This window comes from Diadema antillarum, unplaced genomic scaffold (assembly GCF_040938485.1).
Source record: "Diadema antillarum isolate AM-2024a unplaced genomic scaffold, OU_Dant_1.0 seq00000720_RagTag, whole genome shotgun sequence".
Classification (NCBI taxonomy): domain Eukaryota; kingdom Metazoa; phylum Echinodermata; class Echinoidea; order Diadematoida; family Diadematidae; genus Diadema; species Diadema antillarum.
Genome location: NW_027271624.1, coordinates 1,477,818 through 1,499,174, shown reverse-complemented (window position 1 = coordinate 1,499,174; position 21,357 = coordinate 1,477,818). Strand labels below are relative to the sequence as shown.

General features: G+C 37.7%; 1 protein-coding gene across 1 annotated transcript; it reads right to left on the bottom strand.

The window, feature by feature from the left end:
* Positions 1–15,990: 15,990 nt before the first annotated feature.
* Positions 15,991–19,937, bottom strand: LOC139738103 (uncharacterized). The gene is made up of 6 exons (XM_071648771.1): positions 19,751–19,937; positions 18,877–18,975; positions 18,089–18,235; positions 17,680–17,846; positions 16,763–16,844; positions 15,991–16,072 (listed from the first exon to the last, which is right to left on the bottom strand). Exons 1-6 carry the CDS (start codon positions 19,850–19,852, stop codon positions 16,004–16,006), a joined length of 666 nt encoding a protein of 221 aa, XP_071504872.1. The 5' UTR covers positions 19,853–19,937; the 3' UTR covers positions 15,991–16,003.
* Between the last annotated feature and the right edge of the window lie 1,420 nt (positions 19,938–21,357).

Sequence of the window (21,357 nt, the reverse complement as noted above, 5' to 3'; positions counted from 1 at the left end):
AAGGCGATACGGATTAAAATTATCAATCACCAGCACTATGTGTTGGAATAGCACTGCGTGGTCCACTGGATTTGCGTGATGAAAAAAGAGATGGCGCATGGTTAAAGTCAAATATCAAAAGATGTAGTCATGACTGCTTAGTTTTAGACATAATGAGCCACAAATTTCATCCGTTCTTTAAAACACAATTACCTTTATTTTGCTCCCAGGCTCAGATTTATATAGCCATGTCTGGAGTGTTCATGTTCTTTACGTGGGCGACCACTGCATTAGCATGGACTTTGCACGTAAAACATGCATCCATTATGGAAGTGAATGTGAGTCTTGCATGGCGGCAACACTAACACCAGCACCGAACTTGAAATGAAATAATTTTTAGGTCAACCTCCCAAAACTGCCTGATTTCAAGTTCGGTTTTATCGCCGGTGCTAGTGCTGAGATAGCACTAGCACTAGCACCAAACTTGAAATCACCCACTGTATATGTGACAAATTGTACATGTATTTCTCAGTAGTGAAGGAGTTAAAGGACAGCAAAGCCCAAAAATTAATGTGGATTGAGTGACAACAGCAATATCAGAATGTACAGAAAATTGGACATTTAATTCAAAAGTTATGAATTTTTAAAGTTGCAGTGCTGTCATTGCAGGATAAGAAGTCTTCTTTCATGTAACTTCATTAGGTCATTTTGGACACCCATTTGTAAAGAAAATATGAAAATTTCAAAAAATCTGCTGGTAATTTCTCATGAAAAGTACACATTTTCATTGATTTGTTAATGACATGATATATAGTTACCAAGTATATATATATATATATATATATATATATATATATATTACTTTTTATTCCACCTGCTTTCTGAAAGAGGTACACTGTAAATCAGGTGGAAATATGTTAATCTTTCCGTGTATTTTCTTCATTTTGTTGTTGTGATAATGTCATGTTCAGTGAAGTACGGGTACAATGTTTAGTCTCCTTATCCAGCAATGACAGCCCAGAAACTTCAAAAATTCATAATTTTTTAACAGATTGCCCAATTTTCCTCCAATTTTCAGTAATGTGTTCTACTAATAGTGCTCATTTAACTCAGCTGTTGGGCCTATCTAAACAAATAATGGTGTCAAAAGTAGATTACGGGTTATTCAACAATACCCTTTGTCACTTTGTGTTAGTATTGATAAGCTCAAATTGTACAGTCAAATACACAACACTGGTCACTTTCATTTGATCTCACATATGCATGCATGTCACCATTAAAGGCATAATTTACCACTTGCAGATGAAACAAAAACCCAGCATTGATGTTCCAAAATAGTTCTAAAATGTGAGTTAGGGATAGAAACAATCAATGTGTTTATAGAACTGTCAAGCAATATAATCAACGCTAAGTATTGTTAAATATACTAAATGTAAACAATAGTTATGATAATTTTTTTTTTCCAGACTAAACTGTCTACAGTTATGGTTTGATGAGGAAAATGGTGATATCTCCTCATATTTTAGGATTATGAAAAAAATTTATGTGGTAGGATATTCCGTGATACAACTGACCTACACCATGCACCAAAGTGATATACATCTCGAACATTTTTTAATCACTGCTCCAAAAGGTACACAGGACCTTTAAACACTGGCACAGTGCATTCCAAAACAATTATAACACCCTTATTTGGTTTAAAGCACCCAGATTAGAAAAGAGGAAATTCATTTCCTTTCTCTTTTTCCTTCCTTCTCTCTGCTTTAGACTGTATACCAAACACATGCTTCCATTTACTCTAACTTGATCTACTGTAAACCAATACCTATAACTTTACTATAAATTTTCTTACTACATAGTGGCTGTCTTGCCATTTTTGTAGAGAAAAATAAAATTGGAGCAATTGCATGCATTCTTTTGACTTCCACAAGAGCGAAAACAATCAACTTGCTGATTATATTCTGTCACTTTCTGGGAAGTTTCCATGAGTCTTCAGGAAGACTCGGAAAGCTTTAATTCTGGGTCACAGATAGGACTTGTGGCTGTATCAAGCAACATCTCAGCAATGCAGGAATGTAAAGTAATGATGTTTACAAGTGAAATTTAAAGGTCCAGTTTACTTTTGGGAGCAGTCATTTGAAAAATGTTCAAGATATCGCTTTTCATGCATATGTGTAGGTCTGTTGTACCACAAAACACCCTCCCATATAAAAGTTTTGCAATAAAGCCTAAGATATAAGGAGATGTCAGTGTTTTTTCTCAATAAACCGTAACAGTATATGGTTTAGTCTGGAAACATTTTGATTATAACTATTGTTCAAATTTTGTATATTTAACAGCACTTAACATCGATTTTACTGATTCAAATTTTCACAGTGGTTGTTTCTATCCCCAACTCACATTTTAGAACTATTTTAAAGCACTAATGCTGGGTTTTTGTTTCATCTGCAAATGGTGAATTATGCCTTCAAGTTACAACACACCTCCACCTTATACTCCCTTCAGAGATCCTGTGTTTACCTTTGGGAGCAGTAATTAAAAAAATATCAAGAAATCAAGAATTTAATGAATATGTGTAGGTCTGTTGTATCACAAAACATCCTATCATATAAAATGTTCGCGATAAAGCCTAAAATATACAATTCAAGGAGATATCTGTATTTTTCTCAATAAACCGTAACTGTGAGACGGTTTAGACTGGGAAATATGGTTATCACTATTGTTTACATCTTGTGTATTTATCAATACTTAACATTGATTTTACCAATTCAAATTTTTAAAGTGCCAATGGTTGTTTCTATCCCTAACTCACATTTTAGAACTATTTTAAAGTATTTATGGTGTTGTTTTTTTCATCTGCATGCAAATGGTAAATTGTCTGCCTTTAAGTGTTAGCTTTGACTTAGACAATTACTACTTCAAGGGGGAGGGGTGATTCCAAATGAGTTTACATGGTGGTTTGCAGTTTTTCTAGCCTTATAATTACACTGTAATGTTAGGTCTTACATGTACATATGTTCCATACATTGTATGTATTCATTAATTATGTTATGACTTCTTATGTTATTTCTACTCAATTCACTAAAACATAAAAGCAACAATAACACAGTCGAAAGTGTTGAGGTCTTATTTATCATTTGCTGGAGACTTATGTGTTAAAACACTCGTCTCTAATTTACCATGTATTCCAGTCTATACCTACCTGGCCCCCATTACCTGCAAGACGGGAGATCGTTTATAGTCTACCGGCCTGACCCCATTCCCTATAGGAGATCGTTACTTACGGTTGACATCTCCAGTGCAGTCAGTGACAGTGAGTGGATAGTCAGCTACGCACCTGTCAATAATCCACCTGGATAAATTACGAATCTCTTGACGTGACAAGAGTCGCATGCTCACTAATCATAATGTTCACACTTTTAAAATTCAACTGAACTTACCAGAAACGGTCGTCTGCGTCTACGACTGTCCGATCTCAACAACAATGAACTAAGAGTAAGATGTGCCTTCTTTTGCATTCGCTGCACGACTCGAATATATTGCAGCGCAGCTTCTGCTTTCGCTTGTTCGTTACCGGCGACAGTGAAAAGCACTGCAGTTGCCGTACACAGCCCTACGCAAGCGGAGTATCGAAGCGGCGCCGACGCGACGTCCCGAATCAGCTGTCACAAGCAATGTACAGGGAGGTACAGTAGTGGCGCCGCGCGCTGCTGTCAAATAGAAGCACCAGAGCGAGGCTCCACCCACACCGTTACCCGCATTGTTCACATTGCCAATGCCACAGGAATACCCATGTTTTACGTAACCCGCTGAATAGAGAGCGGGGGTGGGGGGGAGATGAGATCTCACCTCCATTGATAACTTGGGTCGAGTAAAGCCCAATGCCCGCTGTGCGACCTGAGCTTGTTGGTGCGAGCTGGGATGAGGTGATGTCGCACCAGTGGGCGCCCAAAGCTCTTTCCAAAGTAAATAAGTTGCAAAATCAGAGTCAATGTGTTCCAACTGAAGCGTGAATGTGTTGTAAAAAGACTGAAGAGTAAATGTGTTGTCAATCCACTGTCACAAGCAATGTTTCTATACGGGGACAAGCGCGACGGAACAGTTCTGGGTTTCGTTTTGTTTCGTTTTGTTTTGTTTGTTTTTGTTTGTTTGTTTGTTTGTTTGTTTGTTTGTTGCTTGTTTGTTTGTTTGTTTGTTTGTTTGTTTGTTTGGGTTTTTTTTTTTTTTTGGGGGGGGGGGGAATCTCGACGCGAGCACAGTGATGTGACGATATGAGATCCTCGGCGAGGGAGCGAAGCAATCGAGAGGGTGTGGGTGTGGGAGGGGAGATACCCCCTCCTACGGTTATAGGGATTTTTGTAAAAACAGTGTTACAGACAATGCGTTTATAGAGGAATTAAAAGCAAATTTCTAGGGAATCAAAAATAGTGGGGAAAAAGTCAGTGACAAGGACTATGTGAGATCCTCGGCGAAGGAGCAAAGCAACCGAGAAAGGGTGGGTGTGGGAGGGGGATAACCCCCCCCCCCCGTAGGTATCCCCCTCCTATACGGTAAGGACTTTTTGTAAAAGCAGAGCATAAAAGTCGCGTTTATAGAGCATTTTGAATCACATTTTAAGGTAATCAAAAAATCACTGCGAAGGACTATAAGGAATCATCATTTATGAAAATTATTCATTTCACTACAAGTCCGGGTAGAGCGAGAGAGCCACTTTCACTTTGCCATTTCTCTGAAATGTATTCATTAGAAGCTTAAACGTGATCGCATTGTTCGAGCAATGAAAATTATTCTTATGTTGCTAGAAAGCATATTATAGAAGAAAAGGAAAAATGAAAGGTTTACTAAAGGTTTGTTTCAGGGGGCACACTAAAGGACGAGAGGCTACCATCTATACACTAAATTTACTCAAAAGTAGATATTAGTGTATAAATATAATAATGCATATCATTAGTGTATTGCAATTTTCAGATATGATATTGACAACTTTCAGACAAGAAAAGTGCCTTTGTTTTTTATGTTGGTCTTTAGATAATTGATTGATTATTTGTTAGGCCTACAGGGGCCCGGGGGGGGGGGGAGGGGGGCAAATGCCCCCTGCCCCTCCCCCCCCCCCCCCCACCGCTTCCGGCGCCCTTGTACAGGGAGGTACAGTAGTGGGGCCGCGCGCTGCTGTAATAGTCTATATACAGCATCATAAAAGTCTCTAAAGTTGCGACTTCCGACGGATATCCAGTTAGATTTGTTTGACCGGCTTGTTGTACCCATTCTTATTATGGAAGTGAGTTTGAGGATATGAAAATTTAGTACCTTTAGAAAGTCTGCATACTCAATACTGTAAACATTTACTGGGATTAACAAAAATACTATGCGGGGCCGGTGGAGCGTTTTCATAAGTGTGGGGCACTTCCGGGTTTCTTCAGCTGACAAGTAAAAAAACAAAAACAAAAACAAAACAAAAACAAAACAAAAACAAAACGAAAAAAGGGGGGGGGGTCTTCAGGGGAAAAACATAACCTTACCGCGCTCACACTTTAAGATCTCTATCTATTTCTTTTCAGTGCCACTTACGTACTTTCGGGTTAAAAAAAAAGGTGGGGGGGGGGGGGGGGGGAGTGATGACACCTTATGTATTGCTTTGTAAGATGCACAAAAAGTTCCGCCGGCCATGCTATGAATATCATGGCTCTGGGAGAATAGGTATAGGTTTGAAAGAAAAGAATGCTCAATACTGGTTAAAATCTATCACTGGAGGAAAGAGCAAAATGACAACCATTGTATGTTAAATAATCATACCTAATTTGTATATTATTACAAGATGTCTTCATCGCCGTATGGTTGTTGAATGTTTATGATACACTAAATGAGTTGGGAATGTCTTTTGTTATAGGAATAGCTTTGACAACTTAAATTCGTTGTGGTTTAAGTCTTCGATAAAACTTAGATTACGTGATACATTTGCACAGAATTGGCAGTCGAAGATAAGAAACAGTACATGTTGTGCCAATTACAGGATCTTCAAAACGAATTTGTGTTTAGATCCATACTTGTTAGATATTCCTAGCGTGTTCAGACGAATTCTAAAAAATTCGTTGTGCCAACCACAGATTGCCAATTGTGACTGGTAGATTAAAAAAAAATATGTGAGAATTGAACATTGTGACCGAACTTGTAATTTCATAGAATCGGTGATGAATTTCACTATTCATTTGAATGCCATACATGGACTAAAAAAAGAAATCATATTTAAGTCCTATCATAGAATATGGCTGAACACTTTAAAGATGTCACAATCATTAAATACCAGAAATTGTATTGAGTTGATATTAAGCTAAATTTGTGATAAACTCCTGAACCTCCATATAAGAAATAAGTATTCCCTATATCATTTGTTTGATATTTGTTAATGTTAATCTGTTTTTATAATATTTTGCTTTATATTGTTGAAATTGCTTTTATCTGCGTTATTGTTTCCCTGCTATTTTAACTCTTATTTTGTTTGTCCTACTTCTCTCTCTTCCTCCCTCCACCCCCCCCCCTTTTCCTCTCTCTCTCTTTCGGTTCCTGCGCCATTCTGTATATTTTGCGGATAACATCAATTTTCTGTATTCATAATGTAATAACTCATTCTACAATATCTGTTCAATACAGTGTTTGGTCAATGTTCCTTCAATACCCATACTTTGGGTGACACATGAAAATAAAAAAAAACTGTTGTGATTGTCAACTAGAACAGGGTGCTCCATCCATCCCCTCATTGTTCACGTTGCCAATGCTAGAGGGATGCCCATGATTTACGCAACCCGTTGAATAGAGAACAGGGGGAGTTGAGATCTCATCTCCATTGATAACTTGGGTCGGGTAAAGCCCAATGCCCGCTGTGCGACCTGTCTGATGCGAGCTGGTGCGAGCTGGTGCGAGCGAGCTGCGGTGAGGTCGCACAATGTGCGACCAAAAAAGCTCTTTCCTTAATAAATGTGTTGCAAAATCAGGGTAAATGTGTTCCAACTGAAGAGTAAATGAGCATAATATGTTGTCAAAAACTGAAGAATAAATGTGTTATCACTCAGTTGTCACAAGCGAATGTACAGGGACTGAGACAGGGCTCTTCTACAAGGGGGCATGATTCCCGCTTCAGAACACCATTATGCACCATTCTAGTGTATGGCTCATCCTCTTTCCACAGAACTGCTAGAGACTGGAACCACCTACCAGTAGACCCGGCTGACTCACCCTCCCTCGAGGCATTCAAGGCCTTCTTGAGGGAGATGTAACTACAGCTCATATAATACGAAGAAGGTAAAATAGTGGCGCCGTGCGCTGCTGTCAAAAAAAGCACTAGAACAGGGCGCCACCCACACCTGCATTGTTCACACTGCCAATGCCAGAGAAAATGCCCATGATTTATTTAACTCGCTGAATAGAGAGCAGGGGGGTCCATTAATAACTTGGGTCGAGAAAAGCCCAATGCCCGCTGTGCGACCTGAGCTTGCGAGATGGCGCGAGCTGGGAGCGGTGAGGTCGCACAAGTGATTGTTCAAAAAATCTTGCGACCTTTCGTTAATAGCTCGCACCAACTCGCAGTCAGGTCGCAAGAATTAAAGCCTACCTGCTCGCCCTCCTGCAAGCTGTGGTGAGGTTGCACAGTGGGCGCCCAACGGTCACATAGCAGATCGCAGTAGCTCGCGGTGGCAAGTGTGAGGTCGCTGGAGGTCGCAAGGTTTTGGACATGGTCAAAAAATATTGCGATCTCCAAGCTCGGTCGCGACAACTCACAAACAGGTCCGACAGTGAGCGACTCCAGATCGGCCTTGATCGCACGCCTGACAAGATCACACACGTTCAGGTCTACCTGCTCGCCCATCCAAAAAGGGTATAAATCTCAGAGAATTCTTGGGAAAGTTGATTTTCAGAAACGAATTCCAGTCCAGTTATAAGCTAGTCTAATGAAAAAGATTGGGATCTTACAAGTAAGCAATATGATCAAAAATTGAAAATATCTAGGGAAGTTATATTGTGAAGTTTCACTAATTTCTGCAGAACAGTTCTAGTAAAGTTGATATTAATATACAAATGAGTGAGTTGATGATGTCATTGACTCATTGCCTCTCAATTTCATTGCTAGTGTACAAAAATGGCCAAAATTCAATGTGTCAAGTGCATAAAACATGATGCTATTTCTGCGTGAATAATCAAGATAATGATCAGGTGAAACATAAAAGATTTGAGACCCAGGCAAACTTGCGTTTGAATGAAAACCTAGAAATCTGAATAATAATGTACAATCTATATGCCAAGTTGTGAGGAAATGGCACCATCACCTTTTTGCTTAATTCGTATATACTGCTCACAAACTGTTTCCTTAAGAATCAGCGAACTTAAAAATTTCATAACTTCATTATTGTTCATCCAATGCATATGCTGATCAAGTTTTCGTTATTTTTGCTAGAAAATTTCATCCCTTCTTTTGAGACTAACTTTCAATTGCACTTTCATTTCCATTTCAGCCACAACTATTTTTAAAGCAACAATGTAAAAAAATGTCCTTTCCATTAAGATTCTCATTATCGGCAGATCCTGAGCAGAATAGCTAACACTAATAGAGCAGCTGCTCTTCAATTTGGAAGCAGTTGGATACCACTCCAGGCCTCCAAGCTGGACATGTGGTATTGGACCACTAATTATATGGTTGACCTGCAGTGCAGAAACCCTCGGGGAAAAAACAAACTTCCAAAGGTGATGATAATAATGTTAAACAAACATACAAAAAATGAGATAAAGCAAAGCAAGCCTGACCAATTTAGTGTCCAGTTCTGTAATGTATTCAGATTTTATGCATACCTTGTTCACAAAAGTTGCCTTTAACAACCACAAAGCTTGCCAGAGACTCGCCCGATCCAGGGACAATTTAATAGGCGAATAAGTCAGTTCCTAGTTCCTCAAAGGCTTTGCGCATGAAGAGAAAAAGGTCATTCGCCAACAGACATGCTGGATTTTAAATTCACTTGGATAAGAAACTGGTGTATCATTCATGTAATCCTTACATGCTGCTTGCCAGCATGGAGTCATCCCACTAGACCGACACCCACGAGTCATACAGCCCACGAGTTCGACATTGAAAACAGGTCCATGAGTCATACGGTTCACGAGTCACACAGCCCATGAGTTCGACACAAGGCAAATAAAGCCCATGAGTTCTACTCTAGGTAAAAACAGCCCATGAGTTCAACAGATACAACACAGGGCTTACTGTGTCGGTCTCGTGGGCCTTGCAAGCCTAGTGTCAAACTGAATGGGTTGCATGCATTCGTGGGCTGTATGACTTGTGAGCTATATGACTCGTGGGCTGTATGACTCGTGATATGTATAACTCATGGGCTGTATGACTTGTGAGCTCTATATATGACTCGTGGGCTGTATGATTCGGGGGTGTCAGTCTCGTGACGTGCATTCGCCAGCACATCCACCTGACAGCGAAAGTGGTATTTGATAATGTAGGGCTTATAGAAAGAGATTGTTAATCCATGCAATGCGAAATATTGAAATTGATGTTTTTCCAAGTGTTAATTGATGGATCGTTCTGGTTATTAATGATCTACCCAAGTTCACTCTTTGTTCGAACAGGATTGATGAATCTCATAAATTGTTACAAATATCTTGTGCATTATGTTGCTCTGAAAACGAGTTAAGAGCCCCTAACCGACTAAGAAAAAAAGAAGAAGAAGAAAAGAAATGTTATTCGTACCAATGTCACGAATGTGCCCATGAGCTAACGCCGAACTGGCTCTAGTCTGGTTTCCAGACCCTTTGCCACCTGTACTCCTCTCACGAAGTGGGCCTCCGCTGCGAAGTCTCTTCCCTTGAACCCGACATTTTGTTTGTTTGTTTGTTTGAGGGCGCTGATATTCTGGGAAGGTAACTAGTACAAACTGTGAAACAGACGGTCTGGAAGCCAGACTACATTGGTTCATTCCTTCTATGCTATCAATGGGAGGGAGTAGGTGAATGATGGGTTAATGTTTCGTTACTAGGCAATTAGAAAATAAACATCCATTAAAAAACCTATTACAATGTACACAGACGGTCTGTTCTTGGATGAAAAGCCAGTATCGTGCTCCCTCATTGGACACACGGCAAGTTCGGTGTGCGGAAGAATGCGCAATTCACATATTCTTCGACCATGCACGCATGCGTGAAGGAAATAGGTCAAAGGACATTTCCCAGGGAAGTCGCCTTTAGATCGCGAAGAGGTCACACAGTGGGCACCGAATTAAAAGAGGTCAGACAGTGGGCACCCAAGAGATCGCACGTAGGCAATGAGATCGCACTAACTCGCCGTGATCTGGTGCGATCTGGTGCGATCTCGATCAACTATCGCTATCAACTCGCGCCAGATCGCAGGCGCAGGTCGTGATCAGAAAATACGTGAAAACGGAATGGACAGGTGATAACAGTCTGTTCAAAATCTCAAAAAAAAATCGGCAATATTGCAGCGTTGTTTTTTCTCTCTCTTATTGATTTGAATTTGTTTTCTTTAAATGAAAACAAGATACCAGTATGAAATGTTTAATAGGTAATAGACGCAGAATAAGTATTCACAACTGAATGACACGCGCCTTAGAAATTAAAATAACAACGACGCATTCATTGATGCGATTAAATTCGGCAACATGCATGAACATGGAAAGACTTAAATCATGCAATAATGCGTAACGCATAAAGTGATTTTTATTATCTTCAGTATTGCTCTTTCGCATTATAGGTGACATCATCACATCTTCAGATCTATGGGTCAACGTATGACGGTTGGAGGGGGTATAAGTGACCTTGTAACATTGACAGAACGCGAGTTAACGGCATTATCCCAGCCATGAGGGCGTTGCTGGGCATGGTGCTTCTGCTGATTTTACACAATGTTCTGGTACGTTCACGCCATGTTGCACGTCAGCCCCGTCTGCCTGATAAGCATTGCGCCGTGGCATATGGGATATGCATGTATTTATTCTCCTGTTTTACAGTCGTAAATGCCAGGCTGACACTTGCACGATTCTGTGGCACGCATTGGCACGACTCGAGTCGTGCCAGTGCGCAAACTAGTCGTAAACTAGCGTGAAGTGTGCGTAGACCCGTCGTGACCTGCGTGCCATGTCGGGACGAGAACTTTGAATTGTTCAAAATTTTGGTCACGACTTGCCACGACAAAATCGTGGCCCAAAGTCGTGCAAGTGTCAGCCTGGCTTAACTCGTTTCAGTTCTCGCTCCGGTGAACATCCTTACAGCTATCAGACACCGTTTTCACAGCGTCTGGTCAGGCTAGACTACACACTTTTCCGTCGCGTCCCACTACGGAATGACCGCCTCAAAGATTAGTTTATACGTGCTGTCAGTGTCACGCTTTGTTGCGTTCACCCCGTTCTAATACGGCCTAAAAAAGTTTGTCATTGGCTCCGGAACAGCGGCGACTTTTTTTTTTTGACAGTTAAAAAAATCTGACACGGCATCCACGGCAATCATGGTCTGTCACATTTTTTGCCCATCCCGCCCCATCTAGTTGTCTCACGTTCATCCCGTTTTGTTAACGGTGGCCTGAAACGTGATTGACGTGGCCGCCGGGAACATGTTTAATATTAAAAGTCCTGCTTACCTTTGGGATTAGTGATTTAAAAGTTTTTTAAGATATCACTTTTGATGCGTATGTGGAGGTCAGTTGTATTACAAAACATCCTATACCATATATATATATTGCAATAAAGCCTAAATACAAGGAGATTTCACTATTTCTCTCATCAAACCATAACTATAAACGGTTTTATAGTCTGGAAACACTTTTATTATAACTTTTGTTCTTATTTTGTATATTTACCAATACGCAACATCAATTATGCTGGTTCAAATTTTTACATCAGTTGTTTCTATGCCTATGCTCACATTTTTTTTTTCAGCACTATTGTTAAGTTTTTAATTTGTTTCATCTGCAAATGGTAAATTATGCCTTTAAACGCAGCATTCCCGTCGGCACGACATTGAAGGAACTTTCACCACAGTACTGAGTGATAATGACTAATAGATAATCGATTCTCCTAAGTGCCATGTCTGATTGCAAGTGTGGAAAGTTAACGAATTTCAAAGCAAGCCTCGATCCTCGCAACCGTCTCACTGATACAGCATTAACAGACGACAGTCGCGTGAATCAACGTCACAGATGAAAGACGATATAGCAGATCGAAAATATCTAATCACTCTAATATGAGGATTTGAATAGAGGAATATATATATATATGTATATATATATATATATATATCTTGTGGTGGTTTGTATTATGATTATGAACACACAGCAAAAAAAAAACGCTCTTTCAAATTCATCTTCTCATATATCATCTGGCTAAAATCAATATTTTATATACCATGTTAAAGCTAATATTTTAGTTGATTTTAACCTAGTAGATCAATGGAAAGGGAAACTTTACGCATGAATGAACAGAATAATTTTCTCTTCGAGACACAAAAGTAAAAATTGAATAAATGGACAAGTTGTCATTCATCCGCATGTGTTCTTCCACATAACAATGAGAACAAAAGACGAATTCAACACAATAAGAAATGCAAATTAATTTGGCAAAAAAAGTCATCTTGTGATTTCTATGTCTCCGTAGCCCTCCGAAGATAAATGCAAAAAATAACGGAGGAAAATGAAGAATCCTTTGTCAAATCCATATTCAAAAGACATAAGAGAAGAATTAGCAATAGTGACAAAGATGATAGAAATTTGATATGTTAATCCAAATTAGGAAAATTGCAAATTATATTTGGTTCTTGAATTTGTCTCATGAACTCTTCAATTCCTAAATTAAGAGATTCGGTTCATTTTATCACATTAAATTGAGGCTTACTTCTATATCATTTAAAGTTTGAGTTTAAAGAAAATTGTCATGTTTCCCCTTCAGTTCCCCAACTGTTTTTGTTTGAGGATATAAAGAGATACAAGGGAACGCAAACTTATTTCTGCTATTTCATTCCTGTCTCTCATTGCGTTAAGTTTGTTATCATAAGATATCTTGAAGGGCATTGCAAATGAATGACAAAATGTCATTTTCTGCAATTTTTAATTTTATGCCTTGGAGGACAAAAGCGAATGTGTTCACTCATGCATAAAGTTTCCCTTTGTATAAACCTACCAGGTTGATAGCCAATTAAATAAACTTTAATATGGTATATGACACAATGATTCTTATCAAAATCTTCTATGAAAAATATGAACTGGAAAAGGTGTTTACTTTCTTTTCTTTTTCTTTTCGCTGTCTACCTATCATGATACAGTGCATTCCTGTTTTAATAAACACGGTTGTAACGAAAAATTTTGATATAATAAAGTAATATTCAGGTCCACAAATTGCCATCTAGATATCTTTAATGCACTTTATTTGTTCGGATGTAACGAAATTTTGACTGATAACGAAAGAAAACAGCCGGTCCAGAGGACTTCGTTATAATGGAAGTCGCCTGAATCATAAAGCATATAAAAGTGCCAATGTCTACAGGAAATCAAGGTTATTATCAATTACAGCATGGCAACATGAATTTGTCATAATCTATGGTTTCTGACACTGAATTATTTCAAAATGTTCTCTGTAATATGTAATCCAGGATGTTGATATTTCCATATACTAGCATCTGCTTATTTTGATCCTGTATTGTTTCAATATTTGTGATTTATGTTTGTATCGTTCGGGACCTCCACAATGCACTATTCAACTCACTAATGACTCAACATCCCGTGAAAGTAATAAAAATGAATAGATACATACATACACACACACACACACACACACACACAAAGTGTGTATTAGGATATGAAAAATTATTTACATGTTGTTATCAAAGAATTAAGATAGAAGAGGTAATACATGTATCTATAATCATCTACAAGTATATCTACCTAGTGTACATGTGTATACATGTCACATATATATATCTATATATATATATATATATATATATATATGTGTGTGTGTGTGTGTGTGTAGATATACTATACACATATGTATATATATATGTATATATATATATATATATATATATATATATATATATATATATATTATATACATGTATCAACTTATACAAAGCTTACTATAAAACCAGAAATATTCAAAGGAGGAAACTTTCACATTATCTGGTATTACAGTATAACCAAGAGCAACATATTTGGGAAATCTGGGTGATTCTTTATTACAGCAGAGTTGCACTATGCTGTATGTACTGTACTGAAATTGTTCCATACACACACATAAACACACAGTGTGCCCACTTGCTTTTCACATATGAAAACTTAATCTGAAGACACAGATACACATTTCAAAGAAAAACTACAAGACACAAATTACATACAGAAAACTTGTCTATGCACTATTTACATTTATTTAACAGATCTTGTTTGAGTGCTTATTCTTCATCATGAGATAAAAACAAAGCATGCCAATTAATCCCCCCAAAATATCATAACATGCAGAATACGAGTAAGTTAAAAGGGGATTTTTGGATGTGTTACGTAGTCTCAAAAAGGAAGAGGTACAACAGTGAAAATTTGATTGAAATCTGATAAGATATAAGGAAATCATGAATTTTTAAAGTTTCACTATGTTTCACAAAACGGTTCTGACACAGTCAACATGAATATGCAAACAGTGAGTTGATTATGTCATCATCTAATATCTGGCCATAATATAGTTTGTACAAAAATCTCGAAACTTCCTGGTCTTTTATTCAAACACAATTGTGCCCCAATCTCAAATCCCAATTAATTGAACTGATCATTATTTTGAAGATATTCAGTCAGGATTAGCATTATGTTTTACACTCTTATAGCACAATTAAATTTTTGTCATTAGTTTGTACAAAATATGTGATGGCCCTATCAGCTCACTCATTTGCATATTCATGAATTCTCCACGCCAACCGTTTGAGAACATTTTTCATAAAAATATTAGCAAATCTTTAAAACTTTGTAACTTTGACACTTTTAATTAGATTTTGATAGAAATTTCACTGCTGTTTTTGAGAAAAGATTTAATCTTTCTTTTCAGAGTGATTTTTAGCTGGTTCAAAATTCCCCTTTAATCTGCCAGATATACTAAGAAAATAAGGAAAATCAGGAAATCAATTTTAGGTAACTTTATCAGGCTTTCATGGTGAGTGGTCATATGTTTTCACTTTTTTTGTCAGAAGGATACAATGAAAAGATATGGTGTCAATTACTGTCATGGCAAAATATCTGTACTATAAGTAAATGTACAAATTACATGACATTTTAAAGGGTATGTACAGCTCTGGCTGAGGTGAGGATTTAGTTTTAAACGTTTAGCGAGATATTCAGAAACCACTCTATGAGATGTCAAAGAGCATGCAATTCTAAGGGGTATCAGAAGTTTATTTGATAATCAGTTTTGAAATGGCTGAGATATCCAAAAACAAGAAGAAACAAAGAAATTCTAATAAAAGGCGTGGCCTGTCGCCTTTTTATTATTATCGCTTTTTTGATATCTGAGCCACTTGAAAACCAATTTTCATCAAACAAACATTGTATCCTCCTTAAAATTACATGCTCTTTCATACATCATAAGAGGTTTCTCATAAATTCACTTAGGTATGTTCAAAACATGAATCCCCACCTCAACCAGTACTGTACAGTCCCTTTAACCCGTTGAGGACGAGTCCCGAGTATACTCGGGTGACCGTCTATGGGAAATGCGTGTTGTAGCAAAATCAAACCGTCCTCAATGGATTAACTTTATACAAACATATGTAACAAGCATGTAAACTGAAAAGAAAGAGCATGTACACTGATGCTCTCATGGGTGAAGGATGGACACCTCTGCACTCCTACAAAGTAACTTGAACCAACATATGACTGCTATGTCTTACAGTTAAAAGAAACATGCATTGCAAGTTTGCATTGTGTCTGCGAGTTGCATGACCATGTATTCTTTGTTTATTGTTGACATTGGAATCACTGTGGATGAGGGCGCTATTCTTTCAGTCTTTGAAGCGATCTTGCCAATCCTGGTGGTGCAAGAGAAAGGGGTGACTTCTCCTCCTGAAAAAAAAAAAAGAGCACAAAAGCTCTGATCCAGATAATCGAAACCAAGATGATATTGATCGTTTCATATGAATTTCACTGAAAATGTTCCCATTAAAACTATTTCCTTTGCTTCAATGAAACAATAAAGACAAAAAGTTCAGGCAATTCTAGCAAGCTGACCAACACTGACCACATCAAGTCTAGTTTTAGGATTTCTTGACATTGCAATTAACTCTTTTTTCCCCACACTTTAAAAAAAATGAAAAAAATTGTGTAACTTTCATGATTAGACAAAAGGATCCTACAGACTCAAATACAGTATGAAATACAGTCAGTGTCCACTATTCATTTGGATTGCTGAAAGATTTTATTTGATTTCATTCAGGATGACTATCTAAGATAGTCAAAAAGTACACATTTATGAGCTCTTTCTTATCACATAGCTTTCAGGGACACCTCTATTCAAGTTACTGTAAAACCAGATATAAATCATATTCGCAGCATGAATTTTCACGAATTGGAACCAACAGCCTTTTTTGCAGCATGAAATCCTCACGAATTTCCACTGGCATTTGATGCATGTAGCATAGACAAGAACTTTTGCGTTTCTTTTCAATTTTGCGAATGTTGGCTCTCATGAAATTTGCAAAATTAAAGTGCACGCAAACATTCCATGTTCTACAGCACATTTATATGAGTACACACCTTGTTTAAGATGTCTAAACTTGCTCCATGTTCTACTAATGTGGTGGCTGCTTCTTTCCGTTCTTCCTCACATGCCAAGTGACTGACAGTAGACAGAAAAAAAAAAACAATATTACAGATTAAAAAACAAAAATCAAATTCAAAGACTTTGATTATACCTTTTATCAATATGAACAATTCCAATGAATGTTAGACATAGATGGCAAGTTACACATACAAGCTGATATCAACCTTTTCATACTCGTAAAGAAAAATTTAGATAATCTTCATTAATTAGCATACTAGTATTGTATATGCTGCATATTCTACTTCACAAATGAATTGTATATTGCATCCAGCATTTTCTTTCTGAGGAAAAATATTTGTTCTCATTTTGCCAGCGCCATTTACGATCAATTCAATCACAAGCAACATTGTCTTGTGAGACCTTATTGGCAGTAGAGCCAAATCTACCATAGTAGATTTGATGATTAGGAAAATTGAAAAATGGGAACAGAAGTTTCACATCTTTTGCATCATTGGAGAAAGTTACAAATAACTCTTTTCAGAAGACTGAATATACCAAAAATAAATGCAGGTATAAATACAAGTTTTTACATGCCAGGAATGTTGCATTTGCTGAGAAATAGTAGTAAAGGCTCAACAATACACTCTTTAGTTTGATTGTGAATGATTATTGTAATATTAATTACATGTACTTTCAATATTTGGTGTTTGATATGAGTACTTCCGTATTATATTTTTGTCTCATCAGTTCAAATGGATTGAATTACACTGATATACAATCAGTATGACAAGCAAGAAACATCTTCAAGTTGTAGTTTAATGACCCTTGAGGGTATATTTTTTCTAGTTTTTAGACTAAAAAGAATACAAACATTCAAGCAGAAATAAATAAAAGTGGACAAAAGACTTACAGAGGAGTGTTTCCCTGTTTATCTGTGGCATCCACTCGGCAGTTGAACTGCAGAAGAAGCTTGACAATCTCCAGATTCCCCTTCGACGATGCACGATGGAGAGGCGTGGCCCCGTTTCCATCGCTGATGCTCGGATCTGCACCATTGTCAAGGAGGAGTTCTGCCACCTGAATACAGATGGAGATAGAATGATACTCGCATAACTTCACATAATTTAATATAACAGTGTCATTGACATCATCAAATAGCAAGTATAACTTTACAATGGTTGTTCCTGATGACACACAAAAAAAGCTTGTGAACATAAAAACATCAAATGCATGCCGACTATATTCAAAGTATTACAAAATTGGCTTGCATTCAGTATATGCACATTTCAATCATCCGTCAAACTGCGTTGAGATCTTACTTCAATCCTGTCCCTTGAACAGGCGTAGTGCAGTGGCGTTTGGCCCGTGTGGTTGACTACATTGATTTCTGCCTTCTGACCAATCAGAGCAGAGACAATACCTGCGTGACCAACAGAAGCTGCGATGTGCAGAGGACTCCACCCAGACTGAATTTCACCCCAGGTTACCATGGAGAAGAAAATACAGAAAAACATATTTCTCAGGTGATTTCACATGCATTTGATATACAGTCATCTACTAGTATACGGGTTTTTCATGATAACTGATCCCTCCAACATCAGAATATGAATTTGATAAATAATCTTAAGTCCACATTTGTCATGATCACTATGGAAGCATACATACCAATTAAAAATCAGAGAATACAGAGCTTATCCTAGTCAAGCATATGGAATTATCAATGCTTACTTGATAGAAAAAAGACTTGGTACTGCCAATCAAAGATGATGTAGCAGGTACATCAGCCAAGAAATGCTCTAGATATTTCAATTATTCATTATACATTTGTATTCAATAATGAAAAAAAAATACATAATATATTATACTTTCATTGGGATATCACTTTCAGGGATAAACTAAATATCACACTTCCTTGGGTAACCTGATAGAAAGTGACAATACAATACTGATTGCAACTGTCGTATAAATATCCTCTTTGAATTAGGGACTCGTGAACAAGAAAAGTGATTACAAGGTCATTACAAGTAGCCTTCCATCTAAGAATGACATATTCACTATCACAAACGTTTTTATTATTTTGTAATGGTAATCTGGAAATGTGACTTACATCATCAACAACATTGACAGGAACACCCTTCTCCAAAAGGAACTCAACCACCTCAAACTTGGCTCCTGAGGCTGCCCAATGGAGGGGCATTCTCTCATTCTGCAATATAAAAGAACAAAATTTGATTTGTTTATAATGCTGTGAAGGTATAATCAAATTTTATAACTAACAGTAAAAAAGACTCAAGCCCTGTTTTACCCTGTAAAACATCATGACAACGTATGGACAAAAATAATTCCTTGCCCCGCGCCAGGCAATAAAACCGCAGGAGAACGCAAGGGGTACTGTTTTAACAGACACACACCAAAATCTTCTCTGGGTAGATTTCCATAACCTACCCATTTATTCGTGAAGGGGGCCTGGGTGGGTGCAGCTACAATTCATGGACAGGTACAGGTTCGGCATATAATGATTATATGACTCACAAATCCTCTGATGGATTGACTTGCTGCTGGGCAGAAACAGCAATTTCACTTCAACTTTCATTATTCAGATACTCAGATAGCCCGACCAGACGCCGTGCTTCGCTCTAGTGATTTAGTACTGTATTTATACAGCGACTGGGTGGGCTGTGACACTGTGTATCATCAAACGGTGTATAGTTAATAGAAATCTACTCAGAGTAATTTGGTAGACAAGTTATGAGATGACTACGGCTAGGGCCGTCAAATCATGTCTGGACTCGAGAATATTGGCATTTCAACAAGGTATTAACATGAGAAAACTCAATGATATAGGATAGCCACGCTCGCGCATGCAGCTAACACTAACAGCGCAGCGCAGCATGCAGCAGCCTCCTCGCTACGCAAAAGACTAGCCAACACGAACTTTAGTAAATGGGACCACATTGTAGTGCAGCCATGATTATACATACATCGTCCAGTTTAGAGAGCAGACTTTTATCACTTGTTGCTTTGTGTTTCAGAATGTTGACATCACCCCCATACGCAAGCTTCCAGACGCCTTCAGTAGCCATGGTGACAATACAGATATCATTTGATGTCGTCAGATATCATTATCAATGCAAATTTTGAGAATATCGGGTAATGACAATGCACTATTGCATGTGCATCGCACTGGCACTAGCAGACTATAAACACATGCTGCATTGCGCCATCAAGCGTTAAAAAGATATCCCTCATGACTGTCTCCGAAGCGCTCCGAAGTCATCACCACCGATCAGCGAGGCCCTATCAGTAATCTATAAAAAGAAAAGATAAAAAAAAAAATGATAATTTATTTAATTTTTAGGTCCATCACAAACATAAGCAAGTAAAATGGCACGAACGCCATGATTCATTCAAAGTTAACAATAGGGCCTACATAGGGCCTACAATAAAACATTGTGGGGGGGGGGGGACTTTCATGCTTTGATGAAATAATGATAAGTATATAGGCCTATAGATAAAATGATGTGTAAATGTTATCATCAAATGATGATTCTTCCCTTTAATTTGTAGGTCCTACATGAATGTACTAAATCAAGTTGTTTTCACCAACAATAGCAAGGGCCTGAGAATCGTTTGATAGTATGAAAAGTAAGAATACAAATGTTTGAGTCTATGGAATTTTATCTGAAAAAAAAAAAAACCTTACAAATGGAAATTAACCCTTTTTGCGCCAATGAGTCAAATAAGCACAATTTCACACACACTACCTATGAACAAGAATGTAAGGTGGCACGCAGAAGGTTCATTAAACACTGTAATATGATTGGGAGACTTGCGAGGGCTGGTATGAACGTCACTATTGTGATTACGTGCGCCATAGAATGTGTAAAATATGATTAATCTTGCAATTTCCTTGAAGTTATGTACACTGCTTTATCATTAAATTTTATATCTCCTTTCGATGAAACTATGATAAATTTCTGCTCTTTTAGGTACCTATCGTGCTTGTCTATCAACTTGAGCCTAGAGTAGTCTGAATTTTAGGCTTCCGTGTAAACAAACAAAACAAAAAAAAAGAAAAAAGGCTGCAACAGGACTGGTTTGCATGAAACCATGGCATCTTAATGTTCTGAGGCATTAAAGAATAAAGACAAAGGTTATGTTACACACACTTAAAAAATGAGGGTGTGCGAAATTAAATGAAAAGAATAGAATGCAGTTAGCAGAAGAACAATAAACAAACATAACACAACCAAATTCCAAAACCTTTGCTTGTTAATAAATATGTGCATGCTTCATGAGTAGGCCCTATATACTTGGGTTTGTACATGTTTGTGAGTTGATAGAGAAGACTTGTATTGCCTTTACGGTCTGTTGTTGCTTGCTTCCTCAAGTGTTTTATTATATTGAATAAACCTAAAAAGGGCCTCAACTGCAGGCCTATAATTCTTCATGATAGACACCACTGCAAAGTTTTTATAAAATCCTTATATAACTAGGGCCCTACAGAACTTTAACTTTTACCGGACTCTGAACTGATTTCACCATACTCTGAATTATGTTTGTTTGTGTTTTTCTTGGTTTTTTTTTT

Excerpts from the sequence above, each read along its gene's own strand:
- LOC139738103 (XM_071648771.1), bottom strand. The coding sequence starts at position 19,852 with ATGGCTACTGAAGGCGTCTGGAAGCTTGCGTATGGGGGTGATGTCAAC. Across the intron at positions 17,847-18,088 it reads GTTCAAGGGACAGGATTGAA|GTGGCAGAACTCCTCCTTGA; the intron begins GTAAGATCTCAA and ends ATCTGTATTCAG. Across the intron at positions 16,845-17,679 it reads AAACAGGGAAACACTCCTCT|TCACTTGGCATGTGAGGAAG; the intron begins GTAAGTCTTTTG and ends GTCTACTGTCAG.